At 38.6% G+C, this 27,559-nt stretch overlaps 1 protein-coding gene across 2 annotated transcripts; it reads left to right on the forward strand.

Annotated features, from left to right (window-relative positions):
- The first annotated feature begins 708 nt into the window (after positions 1-708).
- Positions 709-27,329, forward strand: LOC139933927 (probable G-protein coupled receptor 173). 2 transcript variants are annotated; one of them, XM_071928164.1, is made up of 2 exons: positions 709-937; positions 21,434-27,329. In XM_071928164.1, the coding sequence occupies exon 2, from the start codon at positions 21,648-21,650 to the stop codon at positions 22,941-22,943; it is 1,296 nt and encodes a 431-aa protein (XP_071784265.1). In that variant the 5' UTR covers positions 709-937; positions 21,434-21,647; the 3' UTR covers positions 22,944-27,329. The 2 variants fall into 2 exon arrangements, with proteins under 2 accessions (XP_071784265.1, XP_071784264.1); XM_071928163.1 differs by lacking the exon at positions 709-937 and adding an exon at positions 8,919-9,150.
- The last annotated feature ends 230 nt before the right edge of the window (positions 27,330-27,559 follow it).

Below are 27,559 nucleotides of genomic sequence, written 5' to 3' on the forward strand. Positions count from 1 at the left end.
ACCACGGCTTTGGCTTCAGGCCTTCTGACGCCCTGAGCACGCATGTAAAGGCAGTGGACACTATTGGTAATTGTCAAAGACTAGCCTTCACAGTAGGTGTATCTCAACATATGCATAAAATAACAATCCTGTGAAAATTTGAGCTCAACCGGTCATCAAAGTTGCGAGATAAGAATGAAAGAAAAAAACACCTTGTCACACGAAATTGTGTGCGTTTAGATGGTTGATTCGAGACCTCAAGTTCTAAATCTGAGGTCTTGAAATCAAAATCGTGGAAAATTACTTTTTTTCTCGAAAATTATGGCACTTCAGAGGGAGCCGTTTCTCACAATGTTTTATACCATCAACCTCTCCCCATTACTGGTCACCAAGAAAGGTTTTATGCTAATAATTATTTTGAGTAATTACCAATAGTGTCCACTGCCTTTAGCATGCTCAAAATGTAAAAACCGCGGGGCCAATCTAGCCTGAGCCGAATCTGGAGCCGAAGCCACGCGTGGTTGGCGGATATCGATGAATGGTGTTGTGTTGGTGTATGGGGGGGGGGGGGGGGCGGGTGGGGCAATGTCCTTTGTTTCTAGCTTTAGTGTTTACACCCGTACACAAAGTACAAGATATCGAGCGGATATACACACTGCATCAAACCAAACGCACACATGCCTTTATCTCTGTCTGGACACATGTCGGTTTTGTTTTTGTACAATGCGCGTCCGGCCCGGCTAGAGGAAATAATTATGCCATTCACATCTTCAGATACCACAAATCGAATTTTATTTCAGATGCCATATGGCGTGTGGATGTATTGCATTTTGAGAGAGTAGCACCAAGCAATTGTACTGGATATTGTTTGTTGTTCAACTACCTACACGCACTGGGAGGCCGAGTGTGCTATCAACTTGTAATTTTAACAGTAGGATTGCGTCTCAAGCAAACACAGGTAAGGTGTTTTTATAACTTAGTTTTTACTTGGTGTTTTGTTAAATTATGATCGAGTGAGCATAATACGCGCACGAGGAGTTCAACCATGCACTGTTTCGAACTCTTTGTGTTTGGAAAGGGCTTTTTCACCGCCAGCTTTTAACTTTGTTTCCACAGCAATCCACGGCACCATGTGATTGTTGAGTATCCAAACATCGGCGGTAGTTCTCAACTCAAAGAATTATAATAAATCATTGCTGATTTGATAGGAGGTTCAGATGGTAGTTGTTGTTTCAACTTAACTTCAATAAATGCGGTTAAATAAACAGGGTAACATAAAAGGCAGTGGACACTATTGGTAATTACTCAAAATAATTATTAGCATAAAAACTTACTTGGTAAGGAGTATTGGGTAGAGGTTGATGGTATAAAACATTGTGAGAAACGGCTCCCTCTGAAGTGACGTAGTTTTCGAGAAAGAAGTAGTTTTCCATGAGTTTGATTTCGAGCCCTCAGAATTAGATTTTAAGGTCTCGAAATCAATCATCAATCTGAAAGCACACATCGTGTGACAATGATGTTTTTTATTTTATTATTATCTCGCAACTTCGACGACCAATTGGGCTCAAATTTTTACAGGTTTGTTATTTTATGCATATGTTGAGAATGAGATACACCGAGTGGGAAGACTGGTCTTCGAGAATTACCTTAGTGCAAAGTGTCTTTATTAAACACCATAATGCTTCCATATTATTAATATCTACTTGTTTACCTCCAAAGAGCTTTTAAAAAGAAATAGTGTTGTCGGTTTTTTTTCTTCCATTTGTTGATTTCATCGATAGCGGATGACCACTGATTTTGCATCTGTGTTAAAAGGGAAGAAAAACCAGGGCCATGACAATTGTTAAAGGTGGGTGGGGCGGAGGGGGTTATAAATGGGAGGGGGTTTATAGAGGGACTGAGTGGGTATTGTCCTCGAGTCTTCGTAACTCTGATTCACCAAGAAGGAAGAATTAGTTCTACTTCCATGGCTTCACACACACGCTCCTGGGTAAACCCACTTTCAATCTGCAGGGATAAGAGGGAAGTGAAGTTCATGTTTGGGTCAATCTATAACCACGCGATGTTTCAGTACTTTTTGTCAATGTACATCCCTCTGAGAATATACCATCAAAGGCGCTGGACACTATTGGTAATTACCATATTTAGACCTCAGATTTAGAATTTGAGATCTCGAAATCAAGCATCTGAAAGCACACAACTTCGTGTGACAAGGGTGTTTTTTCTTTCATTATTATCTCGCAACTTCGACTACCGATTGAGCTCAAATTTTCACAGGTTTGTTATTTTGTGTACATGCTGAGACACACCAAGTGAGAAGACTAGTCTCTGACAACCAATGTGTCCAGTGTCTTTAAACGATCAATGGAGTAGCGTAATTTTTTAGAAAGAGGTACAGTTCTCACTCAAATAATAAAAGATTTAAGCTGAAGTCTTTTATTGTGCATCTGAAAGCACACACATTATTGTACAACAAGGGTGTTTTTTCTTTTATTATTCTCTTACAACTTTGATGACCAGTTGGATGAGTCCACATTTTCACATACTTGTCATTGTATGCATATGTTGAGATACACCGAGTGAGAAGACTGGTCTTTGACATTACTAAAGGTGTCCGATCAGCGCATTTAAGGAGCATCTACTTGATGGGTCTAATGACAATTCAGAAGTTGGTCGCGTTTTGAGATAAGGCCGAAAATATGAAGTGAATAATGTCCACTCAGGAAGAATAATTCCCACAAGGAATAGTAATCTTAAAAGTGTTACCGGTAACGCTTAAAATATTCAAAATGTTGTGATAAAAAATGCAGATATTATTTTCCCATAACCGCAGCACTGCAAGGCGAAATGCGTCTCGAAATGTACTCTACAATTCAAAAGCTGGCGGACTCCTTAACGTAAGATTGTTATTGACATTGATTTTCAGAGTCATTACCAAACGTGTCCAGTGCCATTTAACGAGATGACACCATTATGAAACCAATTCAGTGCACTGGGAAACGGTTTTAGCTGTTGACACGTTTTGCGTTTCACTGGACTGGGCCGACTGGGACTTGGAAGTGGGTCGCCAGTAGGTTGTTGGTGGGGTAGGTCAGGGGGAGGGGTGTTGTTGGCAATGATTGGAGAGGGATGGTCGAGATGGATGAGATACGAGATGCAAATTCAAAGACTGCGGGAAATTGTGCCCCCCCCCCCCCCGGAAATACAAGGCAAACTGGAACTCGGATATAGGCCCAACCTCGTCTGGTCAACCTCGAAACGCTCGACACACCCTGGGGACGAGGTTGGGATAGGCCTACTTGTTTTTAAACAACAATGTGAATCTGCTTCTCATTTTATTTTATAATTGTGGACGGTGTTGTGATGCCGACTGCATGTGCTAGCTTGGTCGAGTTTAGTTCAGAGACCTTATCGCAAATACTCGATGTGCACGTTATTGGCGTGGAATGAGGTGCATTCATGCTGGGATAGCTAGTGATCGGGTTTGATCGCTAGCTAGACAAGCATGCACCTCTTTTAACAGTTCACGCTTGCGCAATGTGTATTTTGCGAAAAGGTCTAATGTGTCCGCTTCAAAACCATCTTTACCCATGTGGCAGCGAAAACGTGTGATGTTTCAACAATACGGTTTTATGCAAAAGTGTAGCTGGAACTCAAACAATCTCAAAGGAACACGTTGCCTTGGATCGGTCGAGTTGGTCTTTGAAAAGCGTTTGTAACCGTTTTTTATAAAATGCATATGGGTAGAAAGATGTTGTAAAAGTAGAATACAATGATCCACACAAACATGCCTCGAAATTGCGTGGTTTTCTTTTTACCTCGTCGACTAACACGTTGTCCATTTATGGGGGTCAAAATTTTGACTCCCATAAATGGCCGACCATGTTAGTTCGCACAGTAGAAGGAAAACCACGCAATTTCGAGGCAAACTTGTGTGTATCATTGTATTCTACTTTTAAAACATCTTTCCAACCATATGCATATGCTTTACTTATGCACAATATTGGCATCCAGGGTTTGTGTGATCCACTTACAATAACAACGGTGTTTCCTGGTTTTATGGTGTTCTGTTCCCCATGGGACGGGAACAGAACAAGGAAATGATAGTTTACAATCATGTGCTGACATTGACATTAACGGATAAATGAAACTAAAATACTATACAGCTTTGAATTTATTGACATTAGGATACTCAATTGATTTCAATCTGAACACGTCACTGATTGTAAAGTCGCTGGTACCAATCCAGATAAATATTGACATCGCATCTTATTGCCACGAATGAACCCTTAAAATAATAATAAACATAACAAAAAAACACTCTGAAAATTGATAATATTCAATTTAGGGCCATTATACACTTTCGGTACAGAAAAAAAGAAAAAAACGTTCACAGATTTACAAATAATTTACAGGGTTTACAGAAGGTAATGGTGAAAGACTTCTCTTGAAATATTGTTCCATGAAATGCTTTACTTTTTAAGAAAACATTAAAACAATATAAATTCTCGTTAGCGAGAATTACGGATTTATTTTAAACACATGTCATGACACGGCGAAACACGCGGAAACAAGAGTGGGTTTTCCCATTATTTTCTCCCAACTCTGATGACCGATTGAGCCTAAATTTTCACAGGTTTGTTATTTTATTTATAAGTTGTGATACACGAAGTGTGGGACTTGGACAATCCTGTTTACCGAAAGTGTATAATGGCTTTAAGGGCAAAGTATTATCAAGCATTTGCTTTTGGAATCCGTTTGGTTGTTTTAATCCAGATGGGCGTAAAACGTCGTTTCAAAAGACGGTCGCCTATTTGAGATATCGCAGAAAATCCGGATTGAATAATGTCCTTTCATGCAGATTCAAATGTTGGGGTGTAAAATGAAATAATTCTCAAAATGTTCTCAAAATGTATACTATCGAACGTTGCTGTAGCATTCTAACCAATAGTTTGTATTGTCATTCATTTTAAAAGTGATTACCAAACGTAGATGTTCCCTTGAAAACCAAAGAATTTCACTATTAAAGCCATTGGACCCTTTCGGTACAGAAAAAAAAAAGTTCACAGATTTACAAATAATTTACAGGGTTTACAGAAGGTAATGGTGAAAGACTTCTCTTGAAATATTAGTCCATGAAATGCTTTACTTTTTGAGAAAACGGTAAAACAATATAAATTCTCGTTAACGAGAATTACGGATTTGTTATAAACACATGTCATGACACGGCGAAACGCGCGAAAACAGGAGTGGGTTTTCCCGTTATTTTCTCCCAACTCCGATGTCCGATTGAGCCTAAATTTCCACAGGATTGTTATTTTATATATAAGTTGTGATCAAGAAGTGTGGGACTTGGACAATACTGTTTACCGAAAGTGTATAATGGCTTTAAACAAGAAAAATTAACTGATATAACTTTTAATAATCAGTTTTATCAGCGTCTAAAAGCGCTTATTATTAGTTTTTGGGGCCAAGACAGGTTTTTGAATTTTATAAACTGAGACCCCTTAAATGTAGTACACATTCATAGCACCTTGGCTTACAAGGTGATACCCCTTCTCTGGTCATAAAGTGTGAGTGTTTTGTGTGCATATACACAACACACGCGACCTAGGTACGGCTTAATCGCGTCGAAGGACGAAGGTAAGTGTCTTTCCTTTAAGGACACACGTGTCAAGACCGTTAAGTTCAAATCCGACCAAGGTCACTGATCATCACACTCACCATAGCATTTTTTTCCGGATTAATAATGTCACATGAAATACTTAAAGGAACACGTTGCCTTGGAAAAAAACGGTTACAAACGCTTTTGTTTTGACCAACTCGTCCGATCCAAGGCAACGTGTTCCTTTAAACAGGGAAGGAAGTGGAAAAAACATGTATGAGCGTTCGTAGCCACAACATATAGGTCTACATGTACTTCATCGGATGTACTTGAAGGAATAAACCAAGTAAAACAAGTCTGAATGTTTTGTAATAAACCAATAACAATAATAATAATATATATGATGAAAGTTACAGGAATTAAATCAGTAAGAAAGGGGAGATTTTTACAAAGAGTTAGGACTAGTCTTATCTCGAGTTAGGGCGATTTACTCGTCCCTAACTAAGGACTAGCTCTAAGTTTTTAATACCTCCTATAGGACTTGTCCGTGTTTGGTTGGGGCTCAACGGGTGTATCTGTGTGGGACTCACGCTTTATAAGCTTTGCTTATTAGTGAGCTCCCCCTGCAGTATCATAAAAATGTATTTATTTCCTCCTGTCTTTAACTGTATTACTTGGATCATTGCCTGTGTTACGTTACTGTAAACTATAAACCTGAACCTTAACCTTAAAGACACTGGACACTATTGGAAATTGTCAAAGACTAGTCTTCACAGGTGGTGTATCACAACATATTTATGCATAAAATAACAAACCTGTGAAAATTTTAGCTCAATCGGTCATCAAAGTTGCGAGATATTAATGAAAGAAAAAAACACCCTTGTCGCACCATGGTCACGCGAAGTTGTGTGCTTTCAGATGCAAACCTCAAATTCTAAATCTGAGGTCTCGAAATAAAATTCGTGGAAAATTACTTCTTTCTTAAAAAACAGGAAACATCGGTCCCTTGATTAAAGTCCTTGATCTACGTTCAGGTTCTTGATAATTAGCTTTTCCACCCCATTGAATCTGATGATGAAGTAGTTGTTGCCACTTTTGGTATACGTCAGTCTGTAGAGACACTGGACACTTTAAGGCCGGTTTCTAGTCGGTCGCGCGATGGTCGCGCGACGGAAATCTTGCGCGCAATCCTCAGACTGAGACCGTGTCTTTTTATGATCGCGCGTCAAGATTTCCGACGCCTGACCATCGCGCGACCGACATATAACTCGGCCTTTATACTGTCAAAGACCACTTGGGTATCCCAACATAGTATGCATAAATTAACAAACCTGTAAACATAATTGGCTCAATTGGTCTTTGCTCGAGAATAATGCAAGAATAAACACCATTTGATGTACAAAATTGTGTACTTTAAAGCCATTATACACTTTCGGTAAACAGTATTGTCCAAGTCCCACACTTCGTGTATCACAACTTATATATAAAATAACAAACCTGTGAAAATTTAGGTTCAATCGGTCATCGGAGTCTGGAGAAAATAACGGTAAACGCGGCGTTTCGCCGTGTCATGACATGTGCTTAAAGCAAATCCGTAATTCTCGCTAACGATAATTTATATTGTTTTAATGTTTTCTCAAAAAGTAAAGCATTTCATGGAACAATATTTCAAGAGAAGTCTTTCACCATTACCATTTTTAAACCCGGTAAATTATTTTTAAATCTGTGAACTTTTTTCTTTTTTTTTCTGTACCGAAAGTGTACAATGGCTTTAAGATGAATAATAAAAGACTTTAACTGAAGCTAAGGACATCTTTAAAAATCTGCGGTTTTGTGATTTTGTTTTTTGACCGAATAGGCCTAGCATCTGTTTCAACATACAGAATTGTGGCTTGGTGTTCATTGTAATAGAATACGTCTTGAAATAAAATTACTAGAACGAGAAGAAAACCGTTGCTCCAAATTGAACCCAGATAATTTGACAATGGATGCGTGTCGCTGATACCTGGAATATTGATCAATATTATTGTCATACAATTCCCCTCAATTTGAGTTCATTCTCAATGATATAGCCCTACCCCACAGACTTCAGTCGCATCATCCTGTGAAAACGAATGCAAATAACATGCATTCTGTTTTTTTTCCCCATCTCACCTATGGGCAAAATCCACGGTTCCAATTTCACCATTCAGACGAATCTTCCTGCGGCATTTGTTGCCCCCTTCTAATGAAAGGGAAAAAGAAGCCACAGAGGTTCATTTATCTGCCATTTCTTACGGACATTGTCAGAAAGTGGCTCTGTTTCCGTAATCTGAACCCGTAGATTAATCGTCAATGTAATGCGACCCTAGAAGGTGAATGTAATTTTTATTCAGCACGGGGGCCATTTTGCTCTAGTGTTGTAAAAATTATCATTATAAGTGTGAGAAACTCGAGCCCTTAAGTCTGACTATCGAGTGTTGTCTATCTCCGGGGGTGGAGGAGGGGGCACCCCCGGATGGACTTACTCGCTGGGAATGAGGTTGTTTACCGTTGATAATTCTATTGCAGACTATAATTTTAGGCGGAGTATTTGTATTATGTTCTTTTGGGTGAAAGAATGTGGATTGGCATAGGTTTTTTTTTTACTTCAATACAACATTCAATGATGCATTCTAGTCATGCTCGACTCACACAGACAAAAAGTGCAGGAACAGAAGCTACAGCAAGCTGTTATTTTTCCAGGAAAAAAAACAAATGTTCATCAGTTCTACAGTACTACACAAACTCATAAAATTATAGGGGAAACATTTCACATGTTGTATTGTGTCAATGTTTTCTTTCTATTTGTTGTAATGTATTATATTTTACAAACTACGTTTGACACATCGTTTTCTATTCTTGTTAACACTCGCACCAATTTGAATTATTTTTACAACAATTATTATAATTATTTGTATATTTTGATTTCCCGAAATTGTTCTTTTGTATCGTTGTGCCAGTGGAGTATTGTGATAAAATAAAAAATATAACTAAAATCAAAAATGATCCCACTTAAAAGATTACAGAAAATGTAAGGCTTAGGGGAGAACAACATTAATAGAATCAGCATTGCTAGTATTGAACCCATGCATAGCAAAAATATGTTGTTGCTAGTAGACAAAGCTAGTCATTGTACTACCGGTAACGTCACCCCCCCCCCCAAAAAAAAACAGTAAGCCGGAGAGTACAGTCTCTGTAAATAGCATAATATTGTCATATATGAGGACGTGGAGAGTGTTGAGCGCATGCGCCCAGCAGGCCCACCGCCGTCAACATTATATGTTTTTGTCATTCTTCCCTTGATGATGCGTAGACTGTGTATCGCTGTGTAGCGTGTGCTTTTCCTAACGGTTTGTCTGTGCAGGAGGCAGGAATGAACACTACTCTTTGGCATGAACGCTCCAGCCAGGTTTAATAATACACAGTGTCTCCACGCAACCAACATCTGTGCTTTTTTGTTTTTGCATCGAAGCTACACTTCTATCTGATTTCAATAACACATAATCTGGAGCGATATAACCCCGGTTGGAGTAGTGGACTGTAAGGTACGTACATCAGACCTAAAAACCAACATTTTTATCATCTTTGTACACCAGTGATGAGTCAGTGATGATGTGAGGTTTCTCTTTGGACAAAGGAATGATGTTGAGAGGGGTATATGTTTAAGGATGTGCGTGTACTGTTATTTGGTTTCCGGTCTGGCAGTAGGAGTAACGTGTGTGTAGTGTGTGTGGATGAGACTGGATGACGACGGACAACGCACATAGGAGAATACGACACAAAATCTACATGGTATAAATGAACGGCTGGCTGTAGTCTGTCTGCGTGTGTGTTACGATGCAGCAAAATTATGCTCGCACTTCTTAGTCGTGGCTTTGTGTATTTTTAGTTCATGATAAAACCGGATGACGAATAGTGCTCTATGATTTATTATGACCACCTCTATTTTAAATCTACTGGTAGCTTATACCAGTGTAACCATACGCGTTCATAAATATATCAAAAACCAATTTAAAAACAAAGACTGTAAAGCTGATCGTTGTATGAAACAGCTTTGTCTGCGAACAGGGGGAAAAAAGCGCAAGATTTGTCCTTGTTTGCGGGAACAAAGAGAGCAGTTTTTTCTGCCGTTGGGTCTTTGTCGAGATTGGATCTTTAGGCCTACTGTACTCGTTTGTGTGTTGCAGCCTGTGTGCCTCAGCAGCTGGCGCGAAACAGCTCACTGCACACAGCACGGGCAATGTTCCAACTCAATAAGCCGCATGCTGTGTGTATGTTGTTGTTTTTATTGCACATGGACCATGTTTGCTTTGAGATTATGTTGGGTTAAGGTAATATTACTACGGAGAATGTGCAATAATCCGATCAGTATAACAAGAAAATGAATATTATAAAATACCATTTATTTGGACGTATACTCACTGTGATGGTTACCGGCGGAGTATAGTTATTCAAACAACCCTATATGAAGTATACTTTGGGTTTATAGGAAATGGGTATTTTAGAGATTTTTATTAGACAATTTGATGGATCTCTTATTACAATTTTTTTTTTTACCGAGTCAAAGACAAAGAATGCAAGTTAAAGGCAATGGACACTATTGGTAACTACTCAAATTAATTATCGTCATAAAACCTTTCTTGAATACGAGTAATGGGGAGAGGTTGATGGTATAAAACAGGTTTGTTATTTTATGCATATGATAAGATACACCAAGTGAGAAGACTGGTCTTTGTCAATTACCAATAGTGTCCACTGTCTTTAAACAGTGTGCAACACCAAACTAGTTATATTAATCGTAAGTGTTTGAGTTTATTCATGGACGCTTTACAAGTTATTTATTTGGTCACATAAAAATACTATTCCTTCAGACTGTGATAAGATGGTACCTGCAATTTTAATTGTATTGGGGAAAAGTGGACACTATAATGTACTTGCCTACCGTTATCAGTTAAATGCAGTGGACACTGGTAATCAAAGACTAGCCTTCACAGTTGGTGTATCTCAACATGCATAAAATAACAAACCTGTGGAAATTTGAGCTCAATCGGTTTTAAACTACCAACCTCTCCCCATTACTCGTTAACAAGTGAGGTTTTATAATAATAATTATTTTGAGTAGTTACCAATAGTGTCCACTGCCTTTCAGTTAGGGCTAAATTTTGTGTAGGCCAGGTTGAAGGACGGGGGTTTAGTAGAACTATGACGTGGTTCGTTCCGCTATTGTCTCGAAAATTATGGCACTTCAGAGGGAGCCGTTTCTCACAATGTTTTATACCACCAACCTCTCCCTATTACTCGTCACCAAGAAAGGTTTTATGCTAATAATTATTTTGAGTAATTACCTATATAGTGTCACAATATCCACACCAGTACCACACTTCAATTTTCGTCTGCCTTCTGCTTTTATTCTGTTGAAGGAGAGGCAATCCGCAGAATATATCTTTTTAAAATGAACACTGCTTACTGTATTTTGCTTACCGTATTACGGTAATACGTATTACGCTTACCGTATTACGTACAAAGTGAACGTTAAAGGCACGGTAGCTTGCTGGTTGTTTCTGTGAGCCGAATAAAATTGTCATGAACACTGCTTACCGTATTTTGCTTACCGTAAGCAAAAGTTAAACTTTAAAGACATGGTAGCTTGCTGGCTGTTTCTGTTAGCAGAATGTATTTTTCATAAACACTGCATACTGTATTTTGCTTACCGTAAGTGAAAGTTAAAGGCACGGTAGCTTGCTAGTTGTTTCTGTGAGCAGAATAAATTTTTCATGAATACTGCTTACCGTATTTTGCTTACCGAAAGCAAAAGTTAAAGGCACGGTAGCTCGCTGGTTGTTTCTGTTAGCAAACAAATGTTTTTCATGAACATTGCTTACCGTATTTTGCTTACCGTAAGCAGAAGTTAAAGGCACGTTAGCTTGCTGGTTGTTTCTGTTAGCAAAAAAATCATGAACATTGCTTACCGTATTTTGCTTACCGTAAGCAGAAGTTAAAGGCACGGTAGCTTACTGGTTGTTTCTGTTTAAGCAGAAGACGAATGACTCAACAATGCAAATATACTATGACACACGCGCTGCCAATTCGTCGTCGTCATCATCTTTCTATACTATGATGTGCAGAAAGTTACTCCGGTCGTTTTTTTGTTGCAATAAAAGTACCATCCTCAAAAATTGTCCTGATCTAATACTGATAATCATACTTTTATATGAAACAAATTATGACAAGTAGGCCTACATGTAGTTATGGAGTAAAGCAAACATAACAATAAATAATTGCAGTAAAAAGCAGGATAAATTGAATAAAAAGAGTATAAGGCTGTTCCGATATAGAGCAGAAGATTGTATGGAAAAGCCAAACATGTAAACTATAATTACAAAGTGACAAACAGACAGACACGCCAAAAAATGACAGACCAACATTAAATATGGCAGATAGCTACACTGACCAATACACTTTATATACAGAAGTTCATACAATTTTTATTTCTGTGAAATGTTTCCCTCTGAAATAAAGTCAAGTTCGAGAAAACTGTATATCAGTTGCTGCAACCAATGACATTATGTTTAAAGACACTGGCCACTATTGGTAATTGTCAAAATCCAGTCTTCTTACTTGCTGCATCTCAACAAATGCATAAAATAACAAGCATGTGAACATTTGAGCTCAATCGGTCGTCGGAGTTGCGATATAACTATGAAAGAAAACACACTCTTATCACACGAAGTTGTGTGCTTTCAGATGCTTGATTTCGAGACCTCAAATTCTTAATCTGAGGTCTCAAAATCAAATTCGCGGAAAATTACCTCTTTTATCGAAAACTAAGTTACTTCAGAGAGAGCTGTTTCTCACAATGTTTTATACTATCAACCTCTCCCCATTACTTGATCCAAGTAAGATACTGTGCTAATAATTATTTTGAGTAATTACCAATAGTGTCCACTGCCTGAAAAGTGTGCATGGTTTTACACAATTTTCTACTGGCTCATCACACAACGGATTGAGGCAAACATATTCAGTTTTGCTATTAAATTGTATAACGATTGATCATGCGAAACGACTACCACCGTCAGCTATTATAATACCCTTGATTAAAACAAAACAGAACATGATTGAAATGATTGCGAAACAAAATATACGGTTTTAAATAACAAAAAGCACATTCTCTTGTAACAAAATAACCAATTTCTCCAACAAATGAGTACATTTCTACCATCGGACAAAAACTCCAAGACTTTTTGTAAAAAATAAATTGTAGCCCCCCCCCCCCTCCCCCATCAAATGAAATCTCTTCTGCAATGCGACACAACATTGCCAATTTACAATTAAATATCATGCGCGTGATCCTGTATTTGCTTTTGGAATAATTACTAATGGGTTTTGTGTATACACTGCCACTTAACGCATCGAAAGTAAATGTAGTTATTAATAAACTTGTGTAATGTGTGCCTTAAGCGAAAACAAAACAAACAATATTTGCACGCAATTATTTTTATGTCAGAAAAGGCAAATCGTTTTCACTTTGAAATTCAGATGATTTATGTTTAACCCATCCAATTTTTAAATAAGGAACATTTTAAAACAAATAACCATTATTTTAAATCACGATGAAAATGTACAGCTGCATTTTCCTCACTGAATTATTTTTTTTACGAGTAACTGATGATCACACATTAAATTTCCGGTTGACTAAATTAGCAATTATATAGAAACCAATCACTCGGTATAGCACATTTTGAAAAGCTCTTCAATATTTTGGAGGACTACCCTGTGCGCTTAACTTAAGCATGTTTAGTTAAAGGCACTGGACACTATTGGTAATTACTCAAAATAATTATTAGCATAAAACCTTACTTGGTAACAGGTAATGGGGAGCTGTTACTAGTATAAAACATAGTGAGAAACGGCTCCCTCTGAAGTAACGTAGTTTTCGAGAAAGAAGTTTATTTTTCACGAATTTGATTTCGAGACCTCAATACTAGATTTTCAAGTCTCGAAATCAAGCATCTGGAAGCACACAAATTCGTGTGACAAGGTTTTTTTGTCTTCTTGTGGTTATTATCTCGCAACTTCGACCCCCAGGGCCGTGGGTTCGAATCCCTCTCGAGTAATACGCCTGTGGTTTTGTTCACAAAGAACTCGGAATGGTAGATAGGCCTAACTGCGTATATAGTGCCAGCACACATTTGTGTAAGTGATGGGTAAAAACAAAATTAATACGCGGTCCCAAGTTGGGTTTTTTCTTCAGTTGGACATGAACATCATGATCTAGGTTGCAAGAATCAAGTTCAGATCAATGCCAACCGCGGTCCCCAGTTGGGTTAATTCTTCAGTTGGGCATGGGCATCATAATCTAGGTTGCAAGAATCAAGTTCAGATCAATCCCAAAAGCGGTCCCCAGTTGGGTTGATGCTTCAGTTGGGCATGGACATCATAATCTAGGTTTCAAGAATCAAGTTCAGATCAATCCCAACAGCGGTCCCCAACTGGGTTGATTCTTCAGTTGGGCATAGACATTATGATCTAGGTTGCAAGAATCAAGTCAGATCAATCCCAACAGCGGTCCCCAGTTGGGTTTATTCTTCAGTTGGGCATGGACATCATGATCTAGGTTGCAAGAGTCAAGTTCAGATCAATCCCAACAGCGGTCCTCAGTTGGGTTGATTCTTCAGTTGGGCATGGACATCATGATCTAGGTTGCAAGGAAACGAATCTTAACTTTGAATGTCTCAGAAGCAAGTTGAACGTTATCAAACCTTGGGTATCCTGTCCATTAACGATTGAAACGTTGATTAAAACCATAGAGAAAGGTCCTTTCTAACATGGGGGACACGACTGATCTTAGGAATGTGCAGATCTTTGGGCGGCCTTCACTGCAAAATATTCCTACATTAAATGTCAACATGAAAGTAAAAGTACAGTATTCACAACTTACTATAATAGATGGCTTCAGATTACCTAAATAAACGGCGACCATAGTTCTGTTCGGTGGAGTGTTTTTTTTTGGGGGGGGAGTTTTTTTTTTGGGGGGGGGGGGTAAGGGGAAAATTGCGCAAACAAAAACAATATGTGAAAATATTTTTAAAACAATATTGAACCGTCCGTTTAATAAAATAAAAATAACATGATAGCTATAATGTTGTTTGATTATTTTAAACACAAAACTTTTGGATGACTAATGCGCTAAATAATGTTGTCTATAATACTTTGGTTCGAAGGTCAGAGCACTTCATGAGTTATGTTATTTCAAGCAGATGTTTGTAATATTAAAAAGGACATCCGGGTATTGGGATTATTTGAAAGTGAAAGGAAAGCAAATTAAACAAACTCGTGGAAAAACCTCATTCTTCCTTGACAGGTGCTCTCTCCCGTGGTAATTGATTAATCCACACTGACCCATTGTTAAACCCCTGCTGTGAGGGCCACTGATGTCAGCACAAACTGATACTTCAATATTACCATTGTCTAATAATAATAATAATAATAATAATTGTGGTTTAAAAAAAAAACACGCATATCCGTCGTCAAGGCGCTTTAACATACAGGTTTTTCCTGCAAGGTATGTGGGACTACATTTGAATAGTGAGACCTACTCCTTTTAGCATAGCACCATGCGATGGTTTACAAGGTGCTCTGGCGCAATATGCCGACAATCAAACCAGGAACGCCGGGGTGAACCACTTCTCTTTTCGATAAGTGCACTGGGTTCTTTTAAAATATGCCATGATATCCTAAGCTGGACCATGGCACTCGTCCTGGAGGGGTGTTATCAATCATTGCATGCAACAGGGGTCAGTGATTTGGTCTTGACAATAATTATATCAATCACCATGGTCTGTGATTTGGTCGAACCACATCTTACACACTGGTTATCTGCTCATATGCCATGATTTCCTAAGCTGGACGATGCCACTTGTCATAGAGGGGTGTCAATTCAACATGGGTCGTTATTTGGTCTTGACCACATCTATACACACTGGTTATCAGTTCATATGTCTTGATATCCTTAGCTGGACCATGTCACTCCTATAGAGTGGGTGTCAAATCAACATGGGTTGTGTATCACACACTGGTTATCTGCTCATATCCCATGATTTCCTTAGCTGGACGATGCCACTTGTCCTAGAGGGGTGTCAATCAACATGAGTCAGTGATTTGATATTAACTTTGTTGTGCTGGCTAATTGTTGTGCGTATAAGCAGCTCCGTGATATTAGGGCTCGAGTCGGTGTTGTAAACTGCTTGGTCCCGACAAGCCTTAAATTCATTCTGAGAGAGCAAACGACAACAATTTCGTCGATGTTTGTGGCCATGCAACTTTAAGATATAGGGAACGAAGCGTGTGGTGGGGGCGGGATCTCTCGTACTCATTGTATTTCCAAGCGGGTTTTTGTTGTTTCAGTCTGATTGATCTCCTTTAAAGTGTTTTTGGTACCTTTTGTTTTGGGTTAAAGTAACAGACGTTACCTTGGATCGGTAGAGTTGGTCTTTGAAAAGCGTTTGTAACCGTTTGGTTAGAAAGAAGTTTTAAAAGTAGAACACAATTATCCACACAAATTTGCCTTGAAATTGCGTGGTTTTCCTTTTACTTTGGAAGCAAACACGGTCGGCCATGTGAGTCAAAAAATTGATTCAACTGGCCGATCGTGTTAGTCGACGAGGTAAAAGGAAAACCACGCAATTTCGAGTGATACTTGCGCGGATCATTCTACTTTTAAAAATATCTTTCTAATCATTATGCATTTTATAACAGACGGTTACAAACGCTTTTCAAAGACCAACTCGACCGATCCAAGGCAACGTGTTCCTTTAAGACGTGAGTCCCTAACCAATATAGATGTATGTGATACAATTTACCTGTAGAAGTTTCGGCCTCATTTGTCGTCAAGCTTTTGAGAAGAAAAAAGAGTGAAAATCACATGTGTTTTCATTTAGAGTTGCGTAATTAATACAGGTTTATTTTACTATTTATCAGTACTGATGTTATACCTGTACTGGTAATTACGTTGTTCATAGTGCCAGGTGCAAAAGACAATTAATGGGCCATAAACGGTGTATGGTATGAAACTCACATGAAGCACCAAAATTAGTGTCATTATGGCGGAGGGGAGGGGAGTATGCTAAAATAACGTTCGTCTACTAAGACGAAAATTGTTTTATTGACGAAAATTGACAAACATTGTTTTACTCATTTCTCAAAAACTAATAATGATGTAATATCTTTGGGGAAGCTTTCCACTATCATTGTCTTCAAACCGTGTAAGTTTAATGTCAATCTGTGGATATTGTGATTTGTGTCCTACAGAAGAACAAAGACCCAGAGTCCCAATTACTCTTTCGTTCCATGGGGGCATAATGATGATTCACCCAAGAAAAACAAATCACTCATTCTCACAGGTAACTTGTATACCAGCTTGTTTATAACACTCCGATTGGTTTACCAGCTGTGTCAAGAAAGCTTTGACAATCATTGTGGTTTTTTTTTAATTTCAGTAAATGTTAAAGCCATTGAACCCTTTCGGTAAACAGTATTGTCCAAGGCCCACACTTCGTGTATCACAACTTCTATATCAAATAACAAACCTGTGAAAATTTGGGATTAATCGGTCATTGGAGTCGGGAGAAAATAACGGGAAAACCCACCCTTGTATCCGCGCGTTTCGCCGTGTCATGACATGTGTTTAAAACAAATCCGTAATTCTCGTTAACGAGAATTGATATTGTTTTACTGTTTTCTCAAAAAGTAAAGCATTTCAGGGAATAATATTTCAAGAGAAGTATTTCACCACTACCTTCTGTAAACCCTGTAAGTTATTTGTAAATCTGTGAACTTTTTTTTTCTTTCTGTACCGAAAGGGTCCAATGGCTTTAATTTGAGAACAGGATGCCTGATGGATAAAACAGTAACAACAGCTAATAATACGGAGGTCGTAGGTTCGAAACCTACCCGAGTGATTTGCCTGTTGGCTGTTTTCAAAGAACTTAGGAAAGTACTGGTGCTCTAAGGAACACGTTGCCTTGGATCGGTCGAGTTGGTCTTTGAAAAGCCTTTGTAACTGTTTTTCTTTTATTTTATGCATACGGGTAGAAAGATGTAAAAGTAGAATACAATGATACACACAAACATGTATGGGAGTCAAACGTTTGACTCCCATAAATAGCCGAGCGTGTTAGTTCGCGTAGTAAAAGGAAAACCACGCAATAATCGAGGCAAACTTATGTGGATCATTGTATTCTACTTTTAATACATCTTTCCAACCATATGCATTTTATAAAAAACGGTTACAAAAGCTTGTTATAGACCAACTCGTCCGACCCAAGGCAACGTGTTCCTTTAATACAGATGGGAGTTATAAAGCAAATTAGATTCTTTATCCCTGACACAAGAAAAATATACACTGCAAAAATTGACCTTAACAGGGTGTTAAAATTGACACCGAGGTGTTGTCACATACCGCAGAGAAAAACAACATTAACACGTCTGCGTTTATTGTGTTGGAAGAATATTTAGTCTTATAATGTAGGTTTTCTCGGGAAATTTCGGCAAATGAGGAGCCAATTTAACCACCAAGCTATTCTATTTCGCGCGAAATCGAGTGCTACTAAAAAGGGTCATTCGATTTCGTGTTATGATTAGTCAAATGTAATGTTGCGTCATTCGATTTAAAAAAAATAATCATTCAATTTAACAATTATCAAAACAGGATTCAAATTCACAGACGCTTCTTGGGGCATGTTTGTCACGAAAAAGAATGACGCTACGCTAAATTGAACAGAGTTCTAAAGGATTTTGACTCGACTCGTAACGAAATTTAATGGCCGAATTCTGAATTTGAAACGCAGTAACAACTAGAGAGGCAAAACAGCTTCAATTCGAACGCATGAAAATTAAACTGGCTGCTTATGTGTTGAATTCGACCGAGAAAACCTATGGTAACACCTTTGCTTCACTCAGATACCTGTTTATGTGTGTTGTGTCGTCATTTAGCCTCGAAACATCAGGCCATTAATTATTTTTTGCATTGATACCATCGGTCTTTTTGGTTGGTTTAAAGTTGTTTGCAACAGCTAGTTCTATTCCCTCACCCTTATTTGTAAACTTTCTTCTATTATATGTGTGTTAACACCCCTGGTATCAATTTAAACACGCCAGTTTTTGCAGCGGAATAACGACTATTTTTCGGAAGAATCCAAAATTGTCATTGGTCCACACTCAAACAAAGAAGATGCACACACACCCAAGCTTGTTTATGCGCCTGCAACCATTGGCAACAGCTCCCATTGATTTTGTACACGTCTTCCAACTGTGGGTCTTTCCCGAACCGTGGACTCTATTGTCCTATTTTGTTTCTAAGTCCCTCGTTTGAATGTGTATACCTACTTAAAGTAAACTGCTGGACATTCACGAAAGTTAGGATAAAGAAAAAAAGTTCCCTATACTTTTTGATGAAACATCTATGAGGATGAAATCTCTGCGGCCTGAACGTTCACCAGAATATGTTACTTGCATGTGTGTTCGTCCTCAAAAACATATCAATAATTTGACAGGTTTTTAATTACACAAGTGGATTTAGTGACAGTCGTCACATTTTAGTTTGTCATCTCTGCTGCTTAGGTTGACAGCAATTGATCTCTTAACATTTCTGTCAATCATTTTTTTAATTTTGTTATTATAAATAAAACAAGTAAATATAACTTGAAATTGTTGTATATTTAATCATATAAACGTGTTTAGAATTAAAATTCATAAATACCTGGGACAGCTCCACCATTTTGATCGGCTGAGAACCAGGCCTCGGCGGGTTTAAACCACAGGTTTAAAACCTCTTCACCACACATTGATTCCCTTATTGAAAAAAACAACAACCATCAACAATAGCAGCAGCGGCAACAGCAACACAACAAAAATTAATATTTATATATTTTATATAATATAAATAAAATAAAATAAAATAACAAAACTATAAAACAGTCAAAACAGTAAACAAATAATTATGTCTGTATCTACTTACTGGGTAGATTTTGTTCTTTTGTGAACTTTTTTGCAATTAAATACCAAACAACACAAATCAAACTAATACTGATATGATTTTTCAAACTCGAATTGAACTGAATTAAAGGCAGTGGACACTATTGGTAATTGTCAAAGACTAGCCTTCACAGTTGGTGTATCTCAAATCTCATCTGAATGAAAAACAACCCTTGTAACACGAAGTTGTGTGCGTTTAGATGGTTTATTTCGAGACCTCAAGTTCTAAACTTGAGGTCTCGAAATCAAATTCGTGGAAAATTACTTCTTTCTCGAAAACTATGGCACTTCAGAGGGAGCCGTTTCTCACAATGTTTTATACCATCAACCTCTCCCCATTACTCATCACCAAGAAAGGTTTTATGCCAATAATTATTTTGAGTAATTACCAATAGTGTCCACTGCCTTTAAGTCTAACTTTTAAAGACACTGGGCGCTATTGGTATTGTCAAAGACCAGGGCCCAATTTCATAGAGCTGCTTAAGCACAAAATGTTGCTTAAGCAAAAAAATCCTTGGTAAGTAAAATCAGATTACCGACCAAGACTCCACTCAATTGTTATGCTAAGTAAACAACAGCTAAATACCAGTCACAAGCAATGTATATGGCATGAAATTTTGGCCAGTAACATGTGTAACACAAGCAAGCTATTTTCGTGCTTAAGCAATTTTTTGCTTAAGCAGCTCTATGAAATTGGCCCCAGTTTTCCCACTTGATGTATCTCAACATACGCATAAAATAACAAACCTGTGAAATTTGTTCCTCGAAGTTACGAGATAATAATGAAGCAAAATAACGTAAAAATTACGTTACTTCAGAGGTAGCCGTTTCTCAAAATTGTTTACACCATCAACAGCTCCCCATTACTCATTACCAAGTAACGTTTTATGCAAATAATTGTGTTGAGTAATGACCAAACGTGTCCCTTACCTTTAAGTTTAACTTTTAATGAAGTTCTCGAATTTGTCTATGTGGCTCATTATCACATGCTCTTGCCCTTCTGCGTTACCTCATTTACCACGTCTTGGAAATATCGATCTCCTTTGTACGACTTGAAAAGAAAGTACATTATTAGTTTTCAGGAAGAGTAAATTAATTCCCTTCCTCTATAAATACACCACAAAGCCCAGCCCTTTGAGAAAGAAATTCATCACATTAGGTATTTCGTTAAAGTGGAAACCTACTAACAATATTAATAGTGCATGTTTTGAGTGAGATTTTCAATACACATTCATATCGGGGTTATATCGACTGCGGGTATTTTTCTTTGACTTTGCAAGGATTTTAGACAAGCTTTCAGACTGAAAATTATAATTAAATTGGTTCTTGGTAATGTCCTTCTCTGTACTCTGCAACACAGTGCAGCCACACGAGTGATGTTCGTGTCTTTAAAAGGCACTGGGCACCTTTGGTAATTGTCAAAGACCAGTATTCTCACTTGGTGTATCCCAACATACGCATTAAATAATAAATCTGTGAAAATGTTTGCTCGATATTGTTTATCGACGTTGCAAGAGAATAATGAAAGAATTAACACCATTGTTGCACAATGTGTGTGCTTTCAGATGCCTAAAAAGGGCTTCAAGCCTGAAGTTTTTCAATAATTACAATGAGCAAGAAATTACCTCCTCAAAAACTACGTTAACTTCAGAGGGAACCGTTTCTCACAATGTTTTATACTATCAACAGCTCTCCACTGCTCGTTACCATGTAACTTTTTATAGTATTAAATAAATATTTTGAGAAATTACCAATAGTGCCTTTAAACTCGTTTAATTTTTCTTCTGTTTGTTTCAGCTCATGGATTTGTTGCACGAACGAGATAGATGCTACAAGTCGCAAGATGCGTCTGTGAAAGCTGCGTCTACCCTCTTGAGCCGATAAGGACTATTAAGATCGGATGCGACTGTCACAAGGCCACAGAGGGTCGACCGTCAGGTGACTGTCTCAAACCCGACATGTGGTGCCTCGCTGTTCGCCTTGGTGTACCGCCTCAGCCGTCCGGGGTTCCATGTCTCACATTATTACCACCAGGATCCGTCCTCCACCAGCCCGCCTGTCATTCGCACCGACTGGGATGAGCGAATTATCCACCGCGATGTCGACCCTACTAGATCTAGGATTTACGAACGGTAGTACGGGTTTGAATTCCTCTGCCGGGGACTCCATATCGGTGACTGAGAGGACGGTCCTCCATGCCGGGGTGCGGCCCGGGGAGGAGGGTGGAGGTGATGCCGACCTCCTTGCAGACGACCATGGTCCAAGAGTGCTATGGTGCGGCTCCCTCATCGTCGTGATTATCCTAAGTGTGGTTGGTAACGGCATCTTGGCACTCGTAGTGTTCGGAAACTCCAGACTTCGCAGGCCATCCTACTTCTTCCTCTTCAACTGCGCCCTGGCCGACTTCGTGCGCTCCCTGCTATGTTTCCCGTTCGTAGTCTCGGCCGTTGTCGCGCGGGATTGGATATACAGCAACTCACTGTGCGAGATTCTTGCCTTCTTCAACGTATACCTCACGTATGGGGTTTTATACACGCTGTTCCTGATCAGTATAGAACGGTATGTTGTACTGCGCTTTCATAGATTCCACCGGCAGAAGCTAAAAGGACCGGCTTGCCTACTCCTAGTGCTTGCTTCATGGGCACTTGCCGTGTCCATGGCGTTCCCGCCTGTTTTTAACACGAGGACCTACTCCTTCATAGAGATTGAAAACCAGTGTACATTTAAGCACCAGGAATACAAGTCCAATGAGACTCTGTGTTTCCTCTTGTTCTTCGTTGCCGTCATTGCTTTCACACACTTCGCTTACTTTCGAGTTTTTCTCTTCATGCGCGCCCACCGCAAGATGCGACCTATGCAGTTCGTTCCTGCCGTCTCCAACAACTGGACCTTCTACGGGCCCGGTTCCACGGGACAGGCAGCCGCCAATTGGTTCCTTGGGTACCGCCAAGGTCCCACGCCGCCGCCCCTAATAGGGTTGGCGCCCCCTGCGAACGGCAACAGCACCTCGCTCTCCAAATCGGATTTCGAGCGGGAAGAGAAATTTAGCAAGTTGTCCTTGACCATCACGATTTCTTTTAGTGTGCTATGGTTGCCGTACACTGTGCACTGTTTCTGGCAGGTGTTCCAGCATAACAACCCTCTCCCATATACCTACGTGTCCATAGCCACGTGGTTGACTTTTTTCCAGGCTTGCATCAACCCTATTGTGTGCTTCGTGGTAAGCAAGGAGTTCCGACAGATTGCACTGCAGCACGTGTTCGGTGCGTCGGCGTTCCAGCAGGAAGGACACAACGTACAGTTGTGACAAAGGCTGTGACGGGCTGTCGCCGTGTAGATGGTGTCAGCCACGGAATCTGCCCAGTGATTTATTACACACCATTCCGACGATTGGTTCGGTTTTCTTATAAAACTAGGTAAAAACAATTAATCGATTATGTCTGCAAAAAGTGATGTTTATTTTAACTTGTTTATGTTGTTGTTTAAGTGTTTCAACTAAGCTTTAAAAAGGTGAGCCCGAAATTTGCCTTTATAAGATTATGGGTCATGTGTCGGTGTGCTGAAAACTTTCCTCGGTGTTCGTTTTGTAATTGTAGTTTTAATTTATAAATATCAAGTTATAAACTTTTAATTTTAAATAAGTTTGAGGACAGATTTGGACATCCTCGGCACTTTATTTAAACTCTTCCCGGATAACTTGCGGGACAGTTTTACCGGAGCTGATTTGTTATCCCTCCACAAAAAAAATTGTGCATTCTGTATAAACTCCAGGAAAAGTTTTCAGGGAAGTTCTATGGGTCATTTGTTTAAATGTTGATTTAACCGCACGCACTTAGATTTGCTATAAACTGTGAGCCAGCAGTTGTTCCCAATTGGTACCGGGAAAATCTTTCCACAAGTTGTCCGGGAAAAGTTTTGATGATAGGTCTTAGAAAAGACTCTTATATATGTTTTGAGAAACGCTTCAGCTTCAAATTCAACGGGCACAAATTTTCAGTTAAATGTGAAGCAAGATGACTCTGTAAATGTATTGAAGATCACACAGGGTGTGTTGTGAGGTTGAGACAGGGTGCTAGACCAAGATGAAGGTGATAAGCAATTGCAGGCTGGAATCTCTACGTATACCTGACTCAATAAGATCACGTACTGAACGACCTTGCTTTTGTTGATAAACAAACCGAACTGGTTGGCATGGTCAGCCGAATGTGAGCAAAACATGCAATTGTTATAACATATGTGTCCAAACTCAACATTTCTGCAAACGTGTAATTAAAAGAAAAAAACATCCCATGACTATCTCCATAGTTGTTCAACCTTCTCTCTAAATGTAAAAGAGTGAATGTGTTACTCTTTTGTCCCAGTGGTGTCAGTTTTGCTCTTTTGGCTGTGAACGTCAATCTGTGTCACTCCTTTAGGGTGAAATTGGATCGAACTTCACTCTAAATCGAACTAAACATGAATCCTACAGAATGTGTATTATGGAAGAAACTATAAAGATGACCTCGCTATATTTATGAACTGATTGTCTTGTTTGTATCAAGTCCTCTTCTTATAAACATTAAAATGAACAAATATATTACCATGATGGCGAAAGCGGGTAACCGAGATTCGGTTGATTCAATTGGTTCGGTTGTGGTGTTAAAGACACTGGGGTGGATTTCACAAAGAGTTCGGACTAGTCTTATCTCGAGTTAGGACCAGTTGCTCGTCCTAACTTAGGACTATCCATGCAATTTGTATATCTCCTAGGACCAGTCCTAAGTTAGGTCTAGTCCTAACTCTTTGTGAAATTGACCACTGGACACTTTTGGTAATTGTTAAAGACCAGTCTTCTCACTTGGTGTATCTCAACATATGCATAAAATAACAAGCATGTGAAAACTTGAATAGGTCGTTGAATTTGCGAGATAATTAACAATGGAAGAAAAAACACCCTTGTCACACAACGTTGTGCGCTTTCAGATACTTGATTTCGAGACGTCAAAATATAATTCCGAGTTCTCTCAATCAAATTCAAATATTTCAGTAGAAAATTACTTCTTTCTCGAAAACTACGTTACTCCAGAGGGAATAGTTTCTCATAATGTCTTATACTATCATCAACTCTCCATTGCTTGTTACCGAGTAAGTTTTTATGCTAACAGTTATTTTGATTAATTACCAATAGGTGTCCAGTGCCTTTAACATAACAATTTGACAAAACTCAAGAGCATGCTGTACCCCGGAGTCGGCTACAAGTAGTGCATCGTTTTTCTTCTTTATTTTCGTCTGATAGATTTTAATGCTATAACGTATACGTCTGGCTCGGTGAGGCACTGTAACAATTTATTGCTTCAGTCTCAGCTAGAGGCGAACAGGGAGTTCATAAATCGGTAACTTCATATTCGGAGATGCATCAATAATTCATTTATAGACTGGAATGGTGTTATTTATATCGTAATAGAAAAAACCCGCTGTTTTTCTTGGACATTATTGGTAATTATCCACAATAATTGGAAGCATCCAAACTTATTTGAAAAAAACTATTGATAATAAAGCACTGTGTGAAACGGCTCCATGTGAAGTTTAGTTTGTGAAAAAGCGATAATTTCTTTCCCCTTAAAAACTTCCGATCTTAAGCCTTTTATTTGCATCTGAAAGCACATTTCGACGACCATTGAGCCAAGATGTTCACATATTAGTTATCTTATGCATATGTTGGGAGACACTAAGTGGAAACACTGGTCTTCGACAATTATGTCAGGTGTACAGTGCATTTAATGAAAAACCAGTACATTTCTAATGATTTTTTAAATAGTTGTTTGTGTCTTACAAGAAATCATTTGAGCAAGGGATTAAAATGTGTCCCTCAAATTTCCACAAATCTCAATGAGTTTTTGGCGCATAATGGGCTACACGGCTGTATTTTTAGTTTAAGGTGTGAGAGCGCTGACGTCACCAGAAGAAAGTGCGAAGTTGTGTGACGTCAGTCTCACCTTTAGCGCATTATGTAATTTAAAAAAGTAATAGGACGCGCCGTGGGGATCGAAACAACCTCTTTTCCAAAACTGCGCTTTGGACGTAATAAATATATGTATAAATCACCCTGGAAACATGTTTGTCTTCACACTCTTAGGGAAAAATGATTAAGTTGAAATAATAAGTACATCTGCTATAACATAAAAGACCACTACTCCCATGATAACTTTTACCCCGGTGTTTCCTTTGTTCTGCCCGCATTGAAATCTCTAAATGGCCTACGGGGAAAAATGTGTTGACATCAAAATCATGAGAAGTTTATGTAATTTTTTTAAAAGACAGTGGACATTATTGGAAGTTGCTAAAGACCTTCTCACTTGTTGTTTCTCAATTTTTTATACAACATAACGAAGTTGTGTGCGTTTAGATGGTTGATTTCGAGATCTCAAATTCTAAATAATGTCTCGAAATCAAATTCGTGAAAATTACTTCTTTCTGGAAAACCATGGCACTTCAGAGGGAGCCGTTTCTCACAATGTTTTATACTATCAACCTCTCCCCGTTACTCGTCAATAAGGTTTTATGTTAATAATTATTTTGAGTAATTACCAACAGTGTCCACTGCCTTTAAGCACCTTTATTCACTGGTGCATCTTAGTCTGGTAGCTTACTGGTTCTGAAGTTCAGTCCAAAACTATTTTTCCCGGTGAAATGTTTCCTCCTAAAATGAAGTATAATGATAAAGGAATCATGGCCGAGACTTAAATGGATCAGAAACGCTAGAGCCTGAATCGATGCTCTTAACCGCTCGGCCACGACATTTATTAGTCAGATGGAAAACTGATTATACGTTCACTCATATAGAGTTTGCTGAGGATTGGAATGAATGTACCCTGAAAAATATGCATTGGTGTTTGTCTCCTCTCGGAGTATTCATTAACATTTAAAGACATTTGACACCTTTGGTAATTGTCAAAGACCAGTCTTCTCACTTTGTGTGTTTCAACATATGCACAAAATAACAAACCTGTGAAACTTTGAACTCAGTTGCTCGTCAAAGTTGTACTGGAAGAAAAATCACCCTTGTCACCGGAGTTGTGTGCTTTCAGATGCTTGACTTCTAGACGTCACAATCTAATTCTGGGGTCTTGAAATAAAATTCGTTGAAAATTACCTCTTTCTCGAAAACTACGTAACATCAGAGGGAGCCGTTTCTCACAATATGTTATACTATCAACAGCTCTCCATTGCTTGTTACAAAGTAAGGTCTTATGCTAATAATTATTTTGAATAGTGTCCAGTGCCTTTACCTGGTGGGAATTTTGGCTAGTTATAGGTAGAAACAAATAAAAGGTTTTGGTATTGAGAGGGTGACCCCGGCCTTTGTGTTCACTTAAATCACGATCAACATACCAACCTATAATTAACGAATCAATTTCTCATTCTCACCATCAGAATGTGTACGTTAAACAGTGGCACTTGACCTTCCTTTAAAGGCAAATTATACATCATGGTTTTTGGAACTGTTCGATTGTTACAATCCTATATATATGTAGATGTATCCACAATAAAAACCAACATCTGAAAATTTAACTGAAAAAAAGGTAGCAGCGTTTTTTGAGATCCGAAAATCCGGACCAAAATAATCCACGCATCATGAGAAAGATTAATCCCTACTGGGAAACGTTAATGCAGTGTCGCTTTAAATTTGGTGCATCAAAACTGACCATTCTCATAAGGCATTGGACACCTGGTAATTTTTAGCATAAAACCTTTCTTGATTACGAGTAATGGGGAGAGGTTGATGGTATAAAACATTGTGAGAAACGGCCCCTCTGAGATGACTTAGTTTTCGAGAAAAAAAAGTAATTTTTCCACGAGTTTGATTTCAAGACCTCAGATTTAGAATTTGAGGTCTCGAAATCAAGCATCTGAAAGCACGCAACTTTGTGTGACAATGGTGTT

Source organism: Asterias amurensis, chromosome 2 (assembly GCF_032118995.1).
Source record: "Asterias amurensis chromosome 2, ASM3211899v1".
Taxonomy (NCBI): domain Eukaryota; kingdom Metazoa; phylum Echinodermata; class Asteroidea; order Forcipulatida; family Asteriidae; genus Asterias; species Asterias amurensis.